This window comes from Chaetodon auriga, chromosome 2 (assembly GCF_051107435.1).
Source record: "Chaetodon auriga isolate fChaAug3 chromosome 2, fChaAug3.hap1, whole genome shotgun sequence".
Classification (NCBI taxonomy): domain Eukaryota; kingdom Metazoa; phylum Chordata; class Actinopteri; order Chaetodontiformes; family Chaetodontidae; genus Chaetodon; species Chaetodon auriga.
Window position 1 is genome coordinate 18,472,234 of NC_135075.1, and position 17,531 is coordinate 18,489,764.

Genomic DNA, 17,531 nt, shown 5'->3' on the forward strand with positions numbered 1-17,531 from the left:
ATGTAAATAAACATTAGTTGTTGAATCAGCCTCTCTGGGGTTCGTTCGGTCTAAAAATAAGGCATTTCGATGCGTAACAATAACTGAAAAATACTGTCAGGTAAACACTGACATAGCGTGCTCTAATGCCATAAAACAACATTAATTGTGTGTGTGTATAAGTTTAAATATGCAAACACACCCCTTCATATATAATATAGTACAATACAGTTAGTATAAAATAGCCAATCGACATAAGTGTTATTTTTGATTTAAAGATATGAACAAATATCTGCAGTATTTCACAGTGCTGGTTTGTCTGAAGATAGACTATAGATACCTTGACGTAAAACTATATGGTAGAAGAGTAACACTGGCGGACTGCAGTTCATCAACACACACAACTGTAGCTACTGTAGTCCGGTGTTTTAAACATTTCGTAGATTTTCTTCTGGATAGACCAAAACAAAAGGGAATGAGCTGAGCATGAATACTTTATCGTCTTAAAAACAAACGAAGCCCAAAAACAATCATTCAGTCTGAAATAAGTAAAGCTAAACTGCATACTTACACTGTTTTTTACTTATAAATTTGGTCTGAAAACTACTCATTTACTGATCCCAAAGCAGAGAAATATTAAATCTAAATCAGCTTTTAGATTCAACTCGACAAAAAGAGATCTCAAACAGCTTTTTATTACATTTTTCAATCAATAACAGTACAATTTAGTACAGTATCTATCTTGCATCCAGCTCACCGTGTAACACCAACAGACTGAAATGAAATACAAAAAGTGAAAAGGTACATAAGGGTGCAGAGCTCTATAATATTAATGGAAAGAGAAAAGGGAATCCATCTCAGTTGAATTGCATTTTCACTTGTGGCCACACACGAATACATCACATTTATTGTACATCATCGCAGAAAAAAGAAAAGTGAAAATATGTCTCAACTTTAACAAAAGTGCTTCTGTATACAGTGAAATGTTGTCATTCAGATGCTCCGATTTTCAATTTAAGACCAAGAAAAAAAAATGTACAAAAGTTTTAGTATGGACAGTATGTGAGGACGTTTTTGTTCCATTGAATGTGAAGATTCGAAGGAGAGAAAAGGACTCGTCAAGGATAGAATTCTCACAATGATTGTTATAATTATTACAAAAATTGGCATCAATAGAACTGGTAAGCATAATTTACACTAAGTATGCAATCAATATTAAGTCTTTCTCCATTCTTGCTCACTCTGGTGCATAGCGTTACCAGTATTAGTACATGATGTATGCAGAGTTGGAGCCAAAAAAAATTGGCTTCTATTAAGATCAATCAATAGGTTACTCTCCTTTGAGAAACACAAAAAAAAACAAAAACAAAAAAAACCTAGGATTTTGCACCATTGAAAGCAAGTCTACAGCATGCACATCTAAATTAACTCATGGCAGACAAAATTAAATGTCTTAACTTAAAACATCAGACCATTATTTTCAGACATTGATTTGTACATTTCATTCACAGAGTTGCAACTGCAGTCCCAAGCAAAGGAAGTGTCTATTTAGTCAGGTGAGGTGTTTTACTCAAAGTGGATACTAAACACAATCCCCCATCCATATAATAAAATCCAGCCATGCCCCAATTATCTCAGCACCTACCTTGCTACCCCACCCCGTCCCACCCAAAGTCAAAGGCATGTACAAGAATTAAGGGGGTTAACTGTATAAGTTACTCGTAATAACTCCTTTTGTACTGGAATGAGCATTCATAACTTATAGCATGTGCTTGGTTAGTTAACATAGTATTAGTTGAGAGGCAAAGCTTCTTCATGTGCAAAAGGCTGTGATGAAACAAAAACAGCTAGTATATAAATACATCATGGACATTTTGAAAGCTGCTCGTGTAATATGATCCAAGCTTTTACTTGCATTACTTGCTGCATGTTTTCTCTCATCTGTCTTATATGATTTAACTGGATTAGAAAGACAAGCTGTAATTCAAACATATCTAAAACCACTAAAGAAATATGACAAAAAGAAAAGCCATCAAGAATAACAAACCATCAGAATAGAATTCTTAAAAAAAAAAAAAAAAAAAAAAAAAAAAGTTAAATAATTTGTACAATTACACTCCAACATTTGCTTTCAAGACGCACACATTTGCATGGGATGATAGTGTTGTTTTCTCTTTCAAGGTAACATAAAATGGTCCAAGAAGGAATGCACAAGTTTCTGATTTGATACCACAGGAGATCCTTTCTTAACTAGGTGATAAACAATTGTGCTCTTCTTTGTGTAGGAAAGGCATTGGTTTCCCTTCGTTTTTGTGGTGTCCAAGTCAGTTTAAACAGTGTTGAAGAAGATGCTGTGAACATTCTGAAGTTGTAATGGTCTTCCAGTCAACTTTGGAGTTAAATGAACATCTGGGAAACAAAGACAAATGAAATTTAGAATTTAACTAATCTAACCTGATCTACAATTTTAGCTCATTAACCTTCCGTCAAGTGTCATGTCAAGACCGAGTGGGCAGAGATCTAACAAAAGCTATCGCACAGACCGCCGGAGGCTGCTTGTGTTCATTAAACGTACACCTACAACCTGAGCAGAGCAAGCTCACCTGTGGGGCAGCCTGTCAAATCTAAGACATCAATTTTTCTTATCCTAAGAATTCAGCGTAATGAAAAAATGTCAATATGTTAAACCCTTAAGTCACTGTTAAAACCATAAATGTCTACAGCAGCAACAATCTTCGTCTTTCTTAAAAGTACAGTTATGTGTTAAGTTTGATATCACTGTAAGTGGTTGAACTGTCTATTTGAGGTGCACTAATTGGTCAGATGCTCCTCCACCAGTTGGGTTTGTTTCTCCATGCAGCATGTCTTATATGAAACAAAATTAAGCCTAAACAAATGCCAGAACCCGTCGCAGTTTGCTGAAATCGTAGGGGGCAAGATTGTTTTGTTGATCACGCAAGTCAAAAGGGAATGTCAAGATCCGTTGAAGCTAATGGGTGTCTCAAATATGCAGCCCAGCAAAAGACTAACAGAGACAATTCACTGAACCCACGCATCAACTTCCACTCCAGCCAAACAAAAGATGAGGCTTCAACAAACGTGCAACTACAGGTTTAGGACTAGGACTTTACAGGGAATAGCTTTAGGTACAAACGTAAGAAAATGTGAAACAATTTTTAAAAAAAACAAAACAAAAAGAAAAAAAACAAAACAAAAAACCTTCAGGCTTCAATTCCAGATCTTCAGAAAACTGTCCCAGGATCCCGTTGCAACTGCCATGCCATCATCAGTAACTCCCAGGCAGCTAACGCGGTTGTCATGTCCAGCCAACACACCTGGAAAAATACAAGCATAATTTAGTCAAGGGTATTTTTGAAACACGCAGGAAGTATAAGTGCTAATTGAGATCATACTTCAACTACATACCAGCACGGTCGGCTTTTAGTGTGTCCCACACGTTACAGTTGAAGTCATCATATCCGGCCAGAAGAAGACGGCCACTCTTTGAGAATGCAACGGAGGTGATGCCACAGATGATATTGTCGTGAGAGTAGATCATTAATTCCTGATCAGCACGCAGATCAAACAGCCGGCAGGTGGCATCATCGGAACCCGTGGCAAAGGCATTGCCGTTAGGGAAGAACTACAAATCCCAAATGAGAACTCATTAATGCACAATAGAGGAACATGTGAAAAGACAAAAAGTCTATCTGTATGAACAGCTGTCTAAAAAAAAATAATAATAACACAACAGTAGAGTTCAATAACAACTTACACAGATGGCATTGATGTCAGATTCATGGCCGGTGAATGTCTGTCTGCACATGCCCTCTCGAACATCCCAGAGTTTAGCGGAGGCATCACAAGCACCAGAGACGAATAACCGTGAATCAGGGGCCAAGGACAGGCTCATGACATCACCTGTGTGTCCAGCAAACGTGGTTGTCTGCTGGCCAGTCTCAATGTCCCAAAGTGCACTATGAAATAAAATACACAATTGGGATACCATCTGGCATTTGTACAACAGCCTAGCTTTTACATAAAAAAATCTGACTTGATAACACAGTACAGCGACTCAATGAAGGCAATCCTTTCACTTACCAAGTGGTATCTCCAGAGCTTGTAACAATCTGGTTGTCATCAAGAAAGCGACAACAGGACAGGTATCCTGACATTCAAAGAATCGATAGAAGAGTTATTAATAGATGATTATAGATGTACAACTATCAGTAGAAAAAAAAAAAACTAGCAGTGTATATTCAACTCCCATCATCAATACACATCATCAGAATGCTCTCAGATTTCTGACCACTCTGGGAATTATAGATATTGATATTAATTGATTTCAAAGTACCATCTTGTGTCTAATTCAACAAATGTTTCCTGAGTAGTTCTGTATTTCCTAAGTCCGTATTACTTTTAGCTGCTGGGAATTTCACAGGTTAAGGCATGCAGAGTTAGATTCTAGTTTTATGATCCATTTTAGTTGACAATTAAGTGATAACCTGAACCCAACTCCTGTTATTTGCTTTTATTGTAATGCTTCATACACTGTTGACAGATGGAAAAAATGAGGAGCAGATCGTATACCTGTATGTCCAGCGAGCTCACGGCTCACGCGTACATTCCCCTCACGTGTTTTCAGGTTGTAAATGGAGCAGATGTTGTCTAAGCCACCACAGGCCACGTAGTTTCCAGAAGGTGCATATGCGCAAGTCATGACCCAGGAAGATCGAAGTGGAATGGCATGAACCTACAACAAGAATGACCACACATGCACATGTGTGGTTTATTTTCAAGTCAATTTTTGTTGAAGAAAAATAAAGAAAAAAAAATTGAAGTCAGACATATATTTTTTTCAGAAAGTAACCGTTTCTAAAAAGTAAAAAAGTCACTATTAGCAAATATGTAAGATGAGTTTTGACAGTCTATTTTAGCACTATGGAACTCCATTGATACCAGGATGCCTTTATAAGATGATAATGTGGGTATTAGTCTTACCAATTTGAAAGTCAAACTAAACAGTCATATATCAATAAATAAGCTGCCACGTCACAGCACTCAGACACAGCATAATGTTCATTTAGCAAATGCTGAAACTAGCAGTGTTTCTATAATGAGCCTCTATAGGAATTAAAGTATTCCATGTTTAAGTCTGACCTAAATCTAACCTGCAATCTACTCAGTAGGTCTAGAGATACACTGGAGGAATGACCCTTTAATCTTTTAATTCCCTGTTGGATTTATTTCCCGCTGAATCTTGCTCACTGGAAATGTTTTTCAGTGTCACCACAAAAGCTTCTTCAACACACGAGAACTTGACAGATAATAATTCTCCATTTGAAATTTTCTTTCAGTGGTCGAGGGCCAAATTGCCTATTATGCACTCAAACTAGTCACCAGTTCCTCCAATCTTACTAACTGCACACCAGACGCATCAGCCCCAAAGCAAGAGCCTTTCTCTCAGCTGATCTGCAACCCTTCTGAGCTATTCCAAATGAATGCAGTAGGGCACACTTAGTTTCCCTCCCTCAAAATTCTGGTATAACCTTAGTATTACCTATTCCACAAGAATAAAAATGCAACTGCTGTTACTTTATTTGCATGTAGATGGCAACTTGACACGCCTTCATCTGACTAAAGTGCCACTGTTATTACTTTGTTTTCCAATGAGATGACACAGATTCATTCCATTACTTCATTAATCGCTGTCAAAAAACACTTACCTTATTTGTGGTATAGCTGTCCCAAATAATGAGTTTGCCATCTTGAGAGGCACTGACCAAGAGCCTACACAAATGACAGCAGCAATATAAACATCACCACAACTGGAGCTGTTACACAAAATCAATTTGTACCTTGAATCATAAGCCAAAAACTGAGGAGAATGGACTGCAGGAAAAAGAAGTCTCCTGATATACATTAACTGCATCAGTGTAATAACTCTCATACTGTGTTACACTGTCTAATTTTTGCACTTTGCTTAACATTTGACATGAAGCGAGAACACGATGCAACAACATAAAATGTCCCTATTTACCACAAGTCAGAAACTCTGGCAGCGAGCCTACCTGGAATCTGTTCCCCAATGCATGGCATAGATTTTAGCCAAGTGACCCCGCAGTGTTCGTCTTGTACGCATCTGGATTCGCCCGACGGGGTCGATATTAGCTGTGATCTGTGAAACAATAAGTACTCTGGTTAATTTCAGACCAAATACCTTTCAGCCTAAGAGAAATATCACAGTGTTATATGTTACCTGTGACAGTGTGGCATCTGCGCATGCTTTCCTGGCATCCTGAAAAGAAAAAGTCCAATCTTTAGGGAAGGATCTGTCCATATCACATTCATCTGTTTAAATGCTTATCTTGGACTTGTTTTTGTGATAATTGATGGTATGGCATATAAAAGAAGAGTTCTAAAACATGTTTGTTACTCACTCTGATCTGATTCTTGAGCTGCTCTGCCTCTTGGCGTAACTGGTCCAGTTCACTCATTTTATTCTACTTTTTCAATTACCTTACTCCAGCTACCGGTGAACTTGTTGATCTAAAAAGGAATAAAGAGATGCACTTTAATCATTCATACAAATCTTCCTCCTGTTCAATTCAAGGTCATATTTTCTACCGTAAGCAAAGAGTGCTCAGTGAGCCCACCTCAGATGAAATCAAATCTCTGAACAGCAGAATGGTACAAGGGGATTTTCAGCACGCTCGCTGACACTTTAACCAACTTTTCAATCAACTAAATTGCTTAGATATAATTATACGTAATGTACAGTTCATGGTTCAACCTTACTTCCCCACCTCAATGTCGCCAACATAATCCTGACACACAATTTAGATTGAGAGGACAAATCCTGTTAAGGCATGACTTTCCAGTGATCCGAAAAGCAGTCATTATCCTGTTGACCTCAATCCCTGGGATACTAAGAAATTTAGTGATCAATAAGCCACTTATATTAATACAGAGTCTCAAGGCACTCTCAAAGTTCATCTAATAAAATGTTTTTTAAAAACTCATGGCACAATCCAAATAGTATGCTCCAGATATAATCATCATATCTTGAACTACACCAAGCCTCATTTATCGAATTGAATTGAATTTATCAATGGATGCATTATTTCAAGGTATTTGAGGAGCTATTTTGGGGGAAATGCCATAATGACGTGTCCTGTACAAGACAACCATATTATGTAGTAGTATTATAAGTAAAAAGACAATCACTGGACAAAACTACCTTAATCCAATGTAAAGGTAAAATTTTGAATAAGACTGCAAATGAATCCAGTATTTAATTTTTGGTTAAATTGCTGAGGATTTTATATCCACCAATTTCTGCAGCATACTGTAACATACACAATCCATCTGTTAAATGACACATGCATAGTCCAAGTCTACTTATTCGAAGCAATGAAAAGCAGTTTACAACATGACTGCAAGCAACAGTTGTGAGCATCTTAATGAATACACTGTCTGTTAATTCATCTGCTGCTTTTATCCAAAGCAACCTGCAATAGTTGGATTATTAGTTTGTGAAATAGTCACTGATCGATAATCAACTGCAGTTATCCTGCAAAGTGGATACCCTTGTGCTCAGCTCCATGAAATCAATTATTTAAGTACGTCAAACAGAACATTTTTAAACAAAATTGCAAAAATATTCTTCATCTGTGTATGTGCATTTAAAATGGTACAGATTCTCTTTTTTTTTTTTTTTTCGTACAAAATCAAACAGGTCATATTTGACTACATCCTGAAAACTGGCTAGCAAACAAGAAAAGCCACAACTCTGACCAAATGTAACCGCATCAGTTAGAATTTTCTACACATTCAGGGTTATGGTACAAGTTAACGTCTAAAGAACAATGTCCAAAAGGCAAGTTTGCAGAGATATTTTACTTGAGATTGCAAGATTTCAACACAGAAACATCAATTTTGATGAACTGCCCCCTTATATTGAAAAAAATGTATAGCAGATGTTTGCATAACACACGAAACAGCTCAAAGCGCAACATTACAATGTGGGAGGGAAAAAAATCATTAGCACATCTGATGAACTTTGACTAGAGAACGCTAAAATCTAATTCAGATTTAATACAGACTGTGAATAGCAATGTACTATTCAGTTTTTCCAGTTACCTTACCTGGTGTATTTCAGTCAGTAGGCCTATGCCACTGGAGGTTTCAGGACAAGACTGAAAATCTTCTCTACCTGACCATGTTATCCTTTAGCTCCTCTGGATGGTTGACCTTTTTAACACAGGTTATCCTCTTACACTTATTAATCCACAAATAAACGTGTCATGGAATGTAATTATTATGCAGTATCATCGAGGTGACAACAGATTGCCATCCTCACCTTGAAAATACAGTTGATATTTCAAAGGAATATTCTCAACTTTTCTCAAATTGTATTTTTTTAAGTGAAATTAAAAACAGGGTGAATCACTTGTACTGAATTGTATTTTCAGATAATGAAGTTTACCAATGGCCAGTAGTGTATGATAAACATCTTGTGTGTTTTCTGTGTCTACACTTAGTATAATTAATGTATTAACATGTATTTAGCCACGCACAGCCAAAAAAAGCCAACATCTAAAATATATTTTATTTGGGTTTGTGTTTATGGGCACGCTTATAGGTCTGTCTGTGTGTAATAATGCTACCAAAATTGAATTCCAAAGCTATTATTTAGCTTTCAGTTGCGGTTCTGATTGAACAAGGCTTTTGAATCAACCTGACAGGTTTCTGTCAAAGCTAAATCGCGAACTCCTTGAATAGTTATTAATTAGAAAAAACTTTTTAGTGCTATATTAAATTCTAATAACACTTTGTCCTCTGTCAAAAAACTACAAGATGCAATTAATTTTCATTCTTGACTATTTTTATACCAAACCCTAAAATTGCAATGTCGGTAAATTAAAAAGTGGGATAGCCTTAAGTCATTTTATCGAGATTTAAATATTCCACATTAAGAAATGTTATTTCCTATTGACCTCTGTGGATGCTTACAGTTAATGTGTTCCTCTCCCTCAACACTTCTCCTTTCCAAGCGCCTGATCAGGGTCAGCTGACTGCATGATAAACAATGAGCAGTGGCAAACAGCCTGGAGTTGTAGCTCACTAGCTGTTCTTGGGTCCCTTAAGGCCAGTCTGTGCCTCCTACTTTCAAAAGGTGTCTCCTCCATTTCCAGTTATAACTTTAAAAAAAGGATCTCTCTATGCAGTGGTACACATCTCTTCTCAAAGGACAAGCCAGCTTATCTGCACTGTTAAATGTTGATAATGCAATGTTTCACAGGTCTAAAGCTGGATCACAGAAAAGGCCATAAACAGCAATATCACTGAGCAACTCTATAATCCTAAAAGCTAAAATCCTCAGTCAATGAGTCTCTAATCCTATCCATGTCCACTAACATAAACAGCTGGCAAAGCCAGCCCAAGCATCAGAAATATGTTTTCCCAATCATAAAAGGATGAGTTTAATCTTAATTCTTTTACACACAACATGCTTAAAGCAAGTGGCTAGATTTTCATGCCGCCAGTGAAATCACAAGCCTAATACAGTCCCTCTCCTCCACTTGTCCGGTTTGACCAGATACTGTACAATTAATACCACTCTTGCTTTACTAAACCAAGAATTACATATAGAACTGGCACACTTCATAATAATGTAACTGAGTAATGATATAATACACAAGCTTACAAATCCACAGGATAAGCATGTGCATATTTTCTAAGTGATGGCTGTGCACAGGTTTACAACACTGTATGCAGTGTACAGATAGTTGACTTTGTCATTGTGTGCAGTACTGTGATTTGCCTACACCAGTAGAATATTTTGCATAGCATTTGAATGGCTGCCGGATAGCTGTTTTACTCAGTTTGTTACTCTAACAGTTTTGTAAGGTTGGGCCACAGAGGCTCTACACTCATTTCAGGAGAAATTTTGTTGCAATTCAGCAGCATAATGTGGCGAAATGCTGAGGTTTTATACTGTTAGTATCAGACGAAGTCGAATCGAAATTTTACATTTACTGAACGCGGCACGGTTTAATGATAATACGACTTGCACTGATGGAAATCTGAGAAGATGCAGCTAAACGCCATCTTGCAGACTGCTGTCCGCTAGTTAGCTTGCTAGCAGGCTTGACAGTGTAGGCCTGCAGGCAGGGCAGAGCTAGTATTCAAGAAAAGCACTGTACTCAGTCACTTCATTAGCAACAATTTCACTAGCAATTCAACAACGTCCGGTAGAGAAGCTGGTCAATTTAACGGAAGACCCGCTGAATTTCACGACGATGAAGCAAACAGCGAGTAGCTTCTAATGCAAAAAACCTAACCACAGCCACTTAAGGGTAGACTCGGCAGCTCTTCCGCAATTACATGGACTGCTATGTAGTTAGCCTTTAAGCCAACATAGTGGGTAAACCTTGAAACTCGGTGGCTGCTTGGCCTCCAGAAATCCACTTACTTACATACGAACAATCTCGTTAAACCCAACAGTCGACACTTGATTTAATTACGACCTATCAGTATATTTATTTGGTTTAGTAGACATAAGCCTGTAAAAACTGCAAGGTCGGGCGGCGATGGCCTGTTTGACTTCAGCAAGCAAGAAATGCAATAACAGATGCGGGTGATTTTTCATAAAGCAGATGACCATCTATCATTCATCGCTGTGTTACTGCCAATTAGCTAACTGGTGATAAATAACTAACGTTACTAACCGAAGTTAAAGGCGTTGCACCGGTGCGGGCGTTTCGTTGCAGGAAGGCAGCAATGTGCTAACTTAGTAGTTCGGCTTGTAAAGAAAAAAACAGGGTGTTAACGCGGTTACAATAACTCACGTTAGTAGAGTGTAGCTGATATCTATATTTTTACATAAATTGTATGCAATTTTCAAGTTGACTGATTGTGCTGGCTGCTCTGCTATCACCACTAATCAATATTTGCTGGTAATTTGTTTACGGGACGTTTATTGTTTCAGCCCAACCCAGTGTGTCATCATCAACTGACAGCAACATCTTTACATGAAACATTTCGAGTACAAAGCAACCAGTACAAACTGATATGCTGAAAGAGATGACATTATCATCACTGTTGTCTTCAATATATATATTTGGCTATTAACTACCTAGTTCTTTAAGTACTGTATTTTAGGCCAGCAAGCACCTCCGCTGGGCCATCACTGACATTAAGTCTTACTGGCCAACATTAACATTACTTCAACGCCAGCCAGAGGCTTTCGCTAACGTTAACAGTGGTTAACCTATCTCAATTAACTGAATGCATGAGCCATTACGTGGAGACAAGTTTAATAGTAATCTGCTCATCCACAGCAAATACTGAGTGCCAGGGACCACCACTGCAGACACTCTTGTACCTTTGCTACTTGTTTTTGCTTGTGATAAAATAGCCAACTTAACGTTAGCTAACCGCAGCTAACTAAATAGCTAGAAAGCTAGCTATCGCTACCCCACCCCCGGACAGTTCAATTCCGCCACAATTCATCGGCTAATGGTATTAACAGTTACTTTGAAAGATGTGGAAGTAGCATGATCATCGTTTTATTTCACCTTACCTGATTCAATTTGCGTTTGTTTTTGCGTTTTGGCATTGACTGGAAAACAAAACGGCGAACACCTCCGATCCACGCATCAACGAACACCACAACGCTAGCTTAGTGACTAGCTAGCCAGCTAGCGTTAGTTTTCCGAGGAGCAGCCCTTCCCGAACGCAGGCTACGGCTAGGGAGCTTGACAACCTCAGTCAACCAACCGGAGAGGGGAGGAGGGGGGGGGATCACACCCAGTAGCCTTGTACTGAAGAAACTGCCCAGGCAGACAAAAATGCTAATCTTTAAAGTCACTATACCTCATTCAACAAGACAGCCTACTGTCTTCCTTTTGCCAAGCTTAACATCTGCCCTTTCCGTAGTAACACTCTCGTCCGGCCATCGAACGACGAGATGGGCGCGGTAACCCTGCAGTCAGCGCTGGGAAACCCCACGCTGCAGCAGCGATGGTTAGAGAACCTTCGACTGGTGTTTTATCTAACTACAGCTGGAGATGGCAGCGTTATCAGTTACTTGGAACAACATTTAGCACTTCTTGGACTTGGACTGAAGGAAAAGAGGGTGTTTGTTTTTTTTCCCTGCATCCAGTCTAGTTGAAATGAGTCAGTTAGTCGGGCCCCAACTTGGCTCCAAAAGTAGGAAGTGGCATCTGTGATTTCACCAGAGCTCTCTGTAGCTGCTTAATAACAGCAGTGTCAACACTACACTCTGACTTAGTTAATTAGGAAAGAATGTGGTATAATATATGTTAATGTGTGTTTCAGGCAGCCTACAGAGGTACATAGACTCAGAAATATCATGTGTGTTCCAATATAATTTCAGATATCTCTTTAACTCTTTCAAAAGAACCTCTCATTGGAGTTCATAACCAATAATCCTTTTAATAGTCCTTTAGTGGTGCAGTTAATATGTCCATTTCCCCAAAGCGTCACTGATCATAGGGATCCATGTGTAGCACAGTCAGCTCGCTCTTATTTGTGAAATAATTTGCTCGACACTGTCCTGTGGACAGACATGCAATTGTCTCAACTTTACAACAAGACAGTTCAGGCACACGAAGCAGTCATCACACACACAGACACACTCATTTAAAATAAAATCACAAATAGTGAGAGTCACACCTCTAGTCACTTTCTTGACACCTGGTTAACCACTCCTCTCCTGTTGGTTTTAGTTTTCTCAAGCCACCCACCTTTCCCTTCCATCATCCATTCACCCTCCATCCATCCTTCCCCACACCCATTCATCATCTCATCCTTCCGTGCATCTCCTCCATCATCCCTCTTTCGTGCCTTCTTTTGTATACCTCTCCTTTCTCTGTGTTCCTTACACACTGTCTGGGCCTCAAGGTAAGCTGGGGTGACACAATTTCAGACGCCACCTCCACCACACCCTCCTGTTCATCTGTCCCAGACCAGCCTACCATCAATCCATCCATCCATCCATCCATACTCGGCATCCAATGCCGTCTCACATCACTAAACCTCGAGTCAAACGTTGTGGTGTGTTCCATGCTGTGCAGATATAAAGCTGAGATTTGACATTCATTCCTCACTATTGAAACAGTAGTTGACAAAACAATCTTACCTACTCGTTGTAGAGTATAGTAATTTTGAGTTTTCACCCTCTTCTACAATGCTTATCTAATCAGAAATCAGAAATCAGAAAAAGCTTTATTGCCAAGTATGATTTTACACAAACGAGGAATTTGTTGTGGTGCAGTTGGTGTATGACACATCTATTAAAAATAAGAGCACAAAATATAACAGTATAAATATATATACACAAGTCTGTTTTTTGTTTGTTTTTTGTTTTTTCCTATAATTCTATAATGTCTATAATGTTCATTCGAAATATCTGGGATGTCTTTGTAATAGCCTGGTACCAGACCTCTAAATTACCCAGCACATGAAGTGAAACAAAAATGGCAATGCCACTTCAGTCTAATTATCAGGGTCATCTTTACTATCGCTTTTACATATTTTGTTAGCTTGTCTTTTGCACTTTGTGCCTTGGTTACGTTCAGAATAACATTTTAGCTAATTACAACTTTATGAAAGCAGTTATTTTCCAATACAATGCTGTTTATCATTTGTTAGCTAAGATCAATATCCAAATATTCCTCATGAGTGATTAGCAAGTCCATCCTTTAAGTGCCATGAAAGGTCTTGAAGCACACTCTTCTGAGCTCTGGGGAAAGAGCATTAGAGGTGTAGTAATCATGAGGCTAAGACATCCTCTCATTTTACAGTAAGTGTTGTCACAGTGCTTCTCTTCAGCCGAGCTTGGACTACCACAGAACCTTATCACAAAGAACAACCCTCATAAATAAAACCGTTCATTCTAACGTTATTAACATTGTTGAATTCAACAGGAAGTGATTCCAGACGCTTGTGTTGTAGGCTAAATCTTAATAACTGCTAATATCTATAAATGCTGCATCTCCCTGAAGAAAAAAAAAATGCCTTTATTTATTCAAGGCCAGCAAGATAATAGCAAGAGCAGATCACAGAGTACAAAGGAGTTTTCAGGATGTTCGATGTGAAGACACGGGCTGGAGGGACTGATGAGTTAAATGGGAATCAGTCCAATAAAGATAGAACTCCAGCAGATGCCAAAGATGTGGACAAAGATGGTGAACATAAACCTGCAATGACTATAAACCCCTTACTATGAAAACATATCATTCTTTAAATGGCATTTAACTAAAGGCTATTCTTAGTTTTTGACCTTTATAGGCTGCTTATTTTAAGATAATATAGATTATTAAGTAGTTAGGGTCTTATGCACCTGTGATAACTTTATTAGGTATATATATGTAAATAAAATGTCATCCAGCGGTTCTGATGCCCTGCCATAAATCATATCTTTTTTAAGCATATAGTCATTATTTTTTGGTTCCACTGTGATATGCAGCTGTTTATTCAACTCTGTTTTCAAGACCATAGTGGTAGTGGTGCATTTGAAGTTGTTATATTGTAGGATGGTGTTATATTCAGTGCATTTAAGCAATTCCTTGCATGTATTCTGACCTGTACCTCGAGGTGAGGATGGAAGCAAGAGCTTTATCTGTCTAAAGTTCAACCTGAACCAGTGTAAGTAATTAAAGTACTAAATTAGGGTCTGGAATGATTGCCTGGCCATTCACATGAGCTTAAGTTTGCCATTCACATTAGCTAAAGTGCTAGACGGGAGATAAAATGGGTGTTTGCCACTCGCGCTGATAAGGTTAAGACAAATTAATCATAAAACAAACTTGGAATTACCCTTTGCTGTGGATGGAGTCTGGATTTTAATCACAAATCTAGTTAGATTAAGGTTTTATAAAGCAAACCCATGTGCAACTTTTTAAGAGAGGATCAGCCTCCAAAATGCATTACAAAAAAGCTCGACATTATCCAATGGATAGTGTAGTCGTCTGTTTTTACTGCAGGTTACTACATGAATCACTAGGTGTCAGTGTTTCACTATGTGTGTATGTTTACTGTGTATTCATATATAATGCTTTGCTTTTTATAAAAAGACTCTCATAGCTGTGCCACACACACGCACACACACACACATACCCCTCAGGACATGATCAGATTCATATTGGCGCTAACATCCTGCAACTGGACAGCTGGAAAAGGTTTGCTTAAACAAGAAGTTTTTGATGTTTTTTCTTTTCCAATTAAAATTCACACTTTCTCTAAAATTTTACTGCCTAATCAAAACAATGAGTTCCCTAATAATAACAAAATTGTTTCCTGCTATCTCTGTGAAAACTAATTATGCACAAAAGTCATAAAAAGAACTAAATCTAAGGCTATAACTCATCATGTGACTTGAACAGGGGCTTCATTATGTAGCCAGCACTGACATATTGCCTTCTTCTAATACAAGGAGGAACACTTTTAAGTTGACTTTTATATCATGAGAATAGCTTTTATGTCAACTGAGTTTCTCTGTAACATAACTAGCAAATATTAGCTATATTATATATCTGCCATGCTGGAGGATGTAATTTACCATTTCCCCTGTTCTTCTCTCTTTGAGCTGAAAAGGGGAAAAACAAATTGAGTTTGTTTTAATTCTATTTAGGCATTTTGAAATCAAACATGTATTTCAAAAATTATTTTTTCTTGTTTAACGGTAACTTATGTTTAATGCTGACTCAGTTCTAGCTGTAAAACATAGCTATATTTCTAAATCTCCACACTACATTACAGAGTCTCAGTCGTATACACATGAAGGTTTTTATCTAAAAACGAGAATCTTGAAGTGCTTGATGCTGAAATGTTTTGTTTCTTCTAGAAATTTAAGATAGTGGAAGATGTTCTTCAATGCTAAGATATGACAACAATTTTTCTTCCTAAAAACAACCTATTTTTGAAATAAATACCACGTTTTTCAACGATGCAGTATGTTGAGAAGCTGATATTTGTAGTAAAGGCTGTGTTGTACTTAATTTGATCTAATTTCACTGCACATAAAAATCATATGAACACTGTTTCCCCAATGTGCAGTATTTATTTATATCTATATAAATATATCAGTTTTTGGGTACAAACAACAAACAAAAGTTATTGTGCAGCACACAAATAATGGTGCTTTAATTATTTTTGTGACATTTCATGTAAAAGGATATTTAACTGCAACAGTTTCCTGGGTTTGATGTATGATGAAAGAACCAGGAACCAGGAAACTGAACTCACACTCAAGTAAGAATAACTTGACTGACCAGAAAAGAAAAGCTGTTCCTCCACACTGAATGAGTACATTTTCGTTAACTCTTGATTTGATCTGTTGCATACTGGATTGCACTGCACTGTCAGCTAAATCAGTGACAAGCAATTATTTATTTTGATTAAAATCCAGGTGAAAATATTTTTTTTTAAAAATGCAGGCGAACCACTTAGTGAGCTAGAGGCAGAGCAGATGATAAATAAAGATGGAGATGGAACCATTGATCGTGAAGGCATGACTGTATTTTCATGTTTTAAATTACAGGCAATAATCACTCTTAAAAAAGTTTTTTTTGGCGGAAAATATATATATATATATATAATGTTAATGGAAGGTACTTACACAGTGTACATTTTGACACTACTGTAATCTGTGATGCTGTTCTGTTCTGTTTGTCCATTTCTTTCTGTTCAAATCAGTCACAGCTGCTCAGGTCAAAACGTCATTCCTATTAAATAACAGGAGAAATCCATTATGATGATGACGGTGATGCTGATGATTACTAATAATAATATTATGTATACAGGTGAATGAAAATGAAGTTAAATGTTATGAACGCATGCAGCCTTCATTAAAAATTATGCATTCTTTTTTGTTAATGTTTCTGATTGACTCCTGCACTCTTTAACCTGTCAACTGTTGTTGTGTATTAGGAAACTGAATGGCAAAAAGTTATGATCCTTACCATATTGTAGGTTTTTATGACAAGGATTGTATTTGTTTACATTTGGGGGGTTTATTAAAAAATATCCAAATACACTAGGATTTCACAAAATGTGTCCTTCAATTGAAATAATTTGGATGATAAGATGATAAGAAAATTGTAGGAATATTATTCTATTTACCACCAACTTAATTTGTGGGCATGGTGATTGTAAACCTTGAAAATGAGCTGCAGACCTTGTGGATTTTCTGCTGCTGATGTTAACATGTTTAACAGTCATTCTTGTAGTTTTCAACAAATTCCTTATACAAATGGAAAGTGTTCAATCACATATCTGTGTGAGTTGTGAACAAAAAAATCTATGAGTGATTTTGTTTTTTTTAATCTGTCTGTTTCTTTTTAATTCAGGTCATCGAGGATTAGAGCAGAGACATCATAGGGTTAATTTCCTCAGACCTGCCACCCGGATGCAGTCATTCACAGGGTCTGACAGCATCTGGTGTGCAGAGCCATTAAATCCCATTCTCACCCCTGCAAAGCCAAATAGACAGCTGAAGGAGCCAACCGCATCTGTCATCTTGA

The 17,531-nt window shown here is 37.6% G+C and overlaps 1 protein-coding gene and 1 pseudogene across 5 annotated transcripts; one reads left to right on the forward strand and one right to left on the reverse strand.

The window, feature by feature from the left end:
- Positions 1-658: 658 nt before the first annotated feature.
- gnb1b (guanine nucleotide binding protein (G protein), beta polypeptide 1b) lies at positions 659-11,996 on the reverse strand. 5 transcript variants are annotated; one of them, XM_076760190.1, is made up of 11 exons: positions 11,860-11,996; positions 6,420-6,528; positions 6,239-6,277; positions 6,051-6,157; positions 5,706-5,769; positions 4,570-4,732; positions 4,081-4,147; positions 3,755-3,956; positions 3,406-3,622; positions 3,199-3,314; positions 659-2,388 (listed from the first exon to the last, which is right to left on the reverse strand). In XM_076760190.1, exons 2-10 carry the CDS (start codon positions 6,474-6,476, stop codon positions 3,208-3,210), a joined length of 1,023 nt encoding a protein of 340 aa, XP_076616305.1. In that variant the 5' UTR covers positions 6,477-6,528; positions 11,860-11,996; the 3' UTR covers positions 659-2,388; positions 3,199-3,207. The 5 variants fall into 5 exon arrangements, with proteins under 5 accessions (XP_076616305.1, XP_076616295.1, XP_076616320.1 ...); XM_076760180.1 differs by lacking the exon at positions 11,860-11,996 and adding an exon at positions 11,567-11,839; XM_076760205.1 differs by lacking the exon at positions 11,860-11,996 and adding an exon at positions 10,713-10,732.
- Positions 7,848-17,372, forward strand: LOC143328621 (calglandulin-like; annotated as a pseudogene).
- The last annotated feature ends 159 nt before the right edge of the window (positions 17,373-17,531 follow it).

Bases quoted from the DNA above. Each gene is read 5' to 3' on its own strand.
- gnb1b (XM_076760190.1), bottom strand. From the start codon at position 6,476: ATGAGTGAACTGGACCAGTTACGCCAAGAGGCAGAGCAGCTCAAGAAT. The intron at 6,158-6,238 runs GTAACATATAAC...ATTGTTTCACAG, and splicing joins CAGATGCCACACTGTCACAG to ATCACAGCTAATATCGACCC. The intron at 5,770-6,050 runs GTAGGCTCGCTG...TCATTTGTGTAG, and splicing joins CATTGGGGAACAGATTCCAG to GCTCTTGGTCAGTGCCTCTC.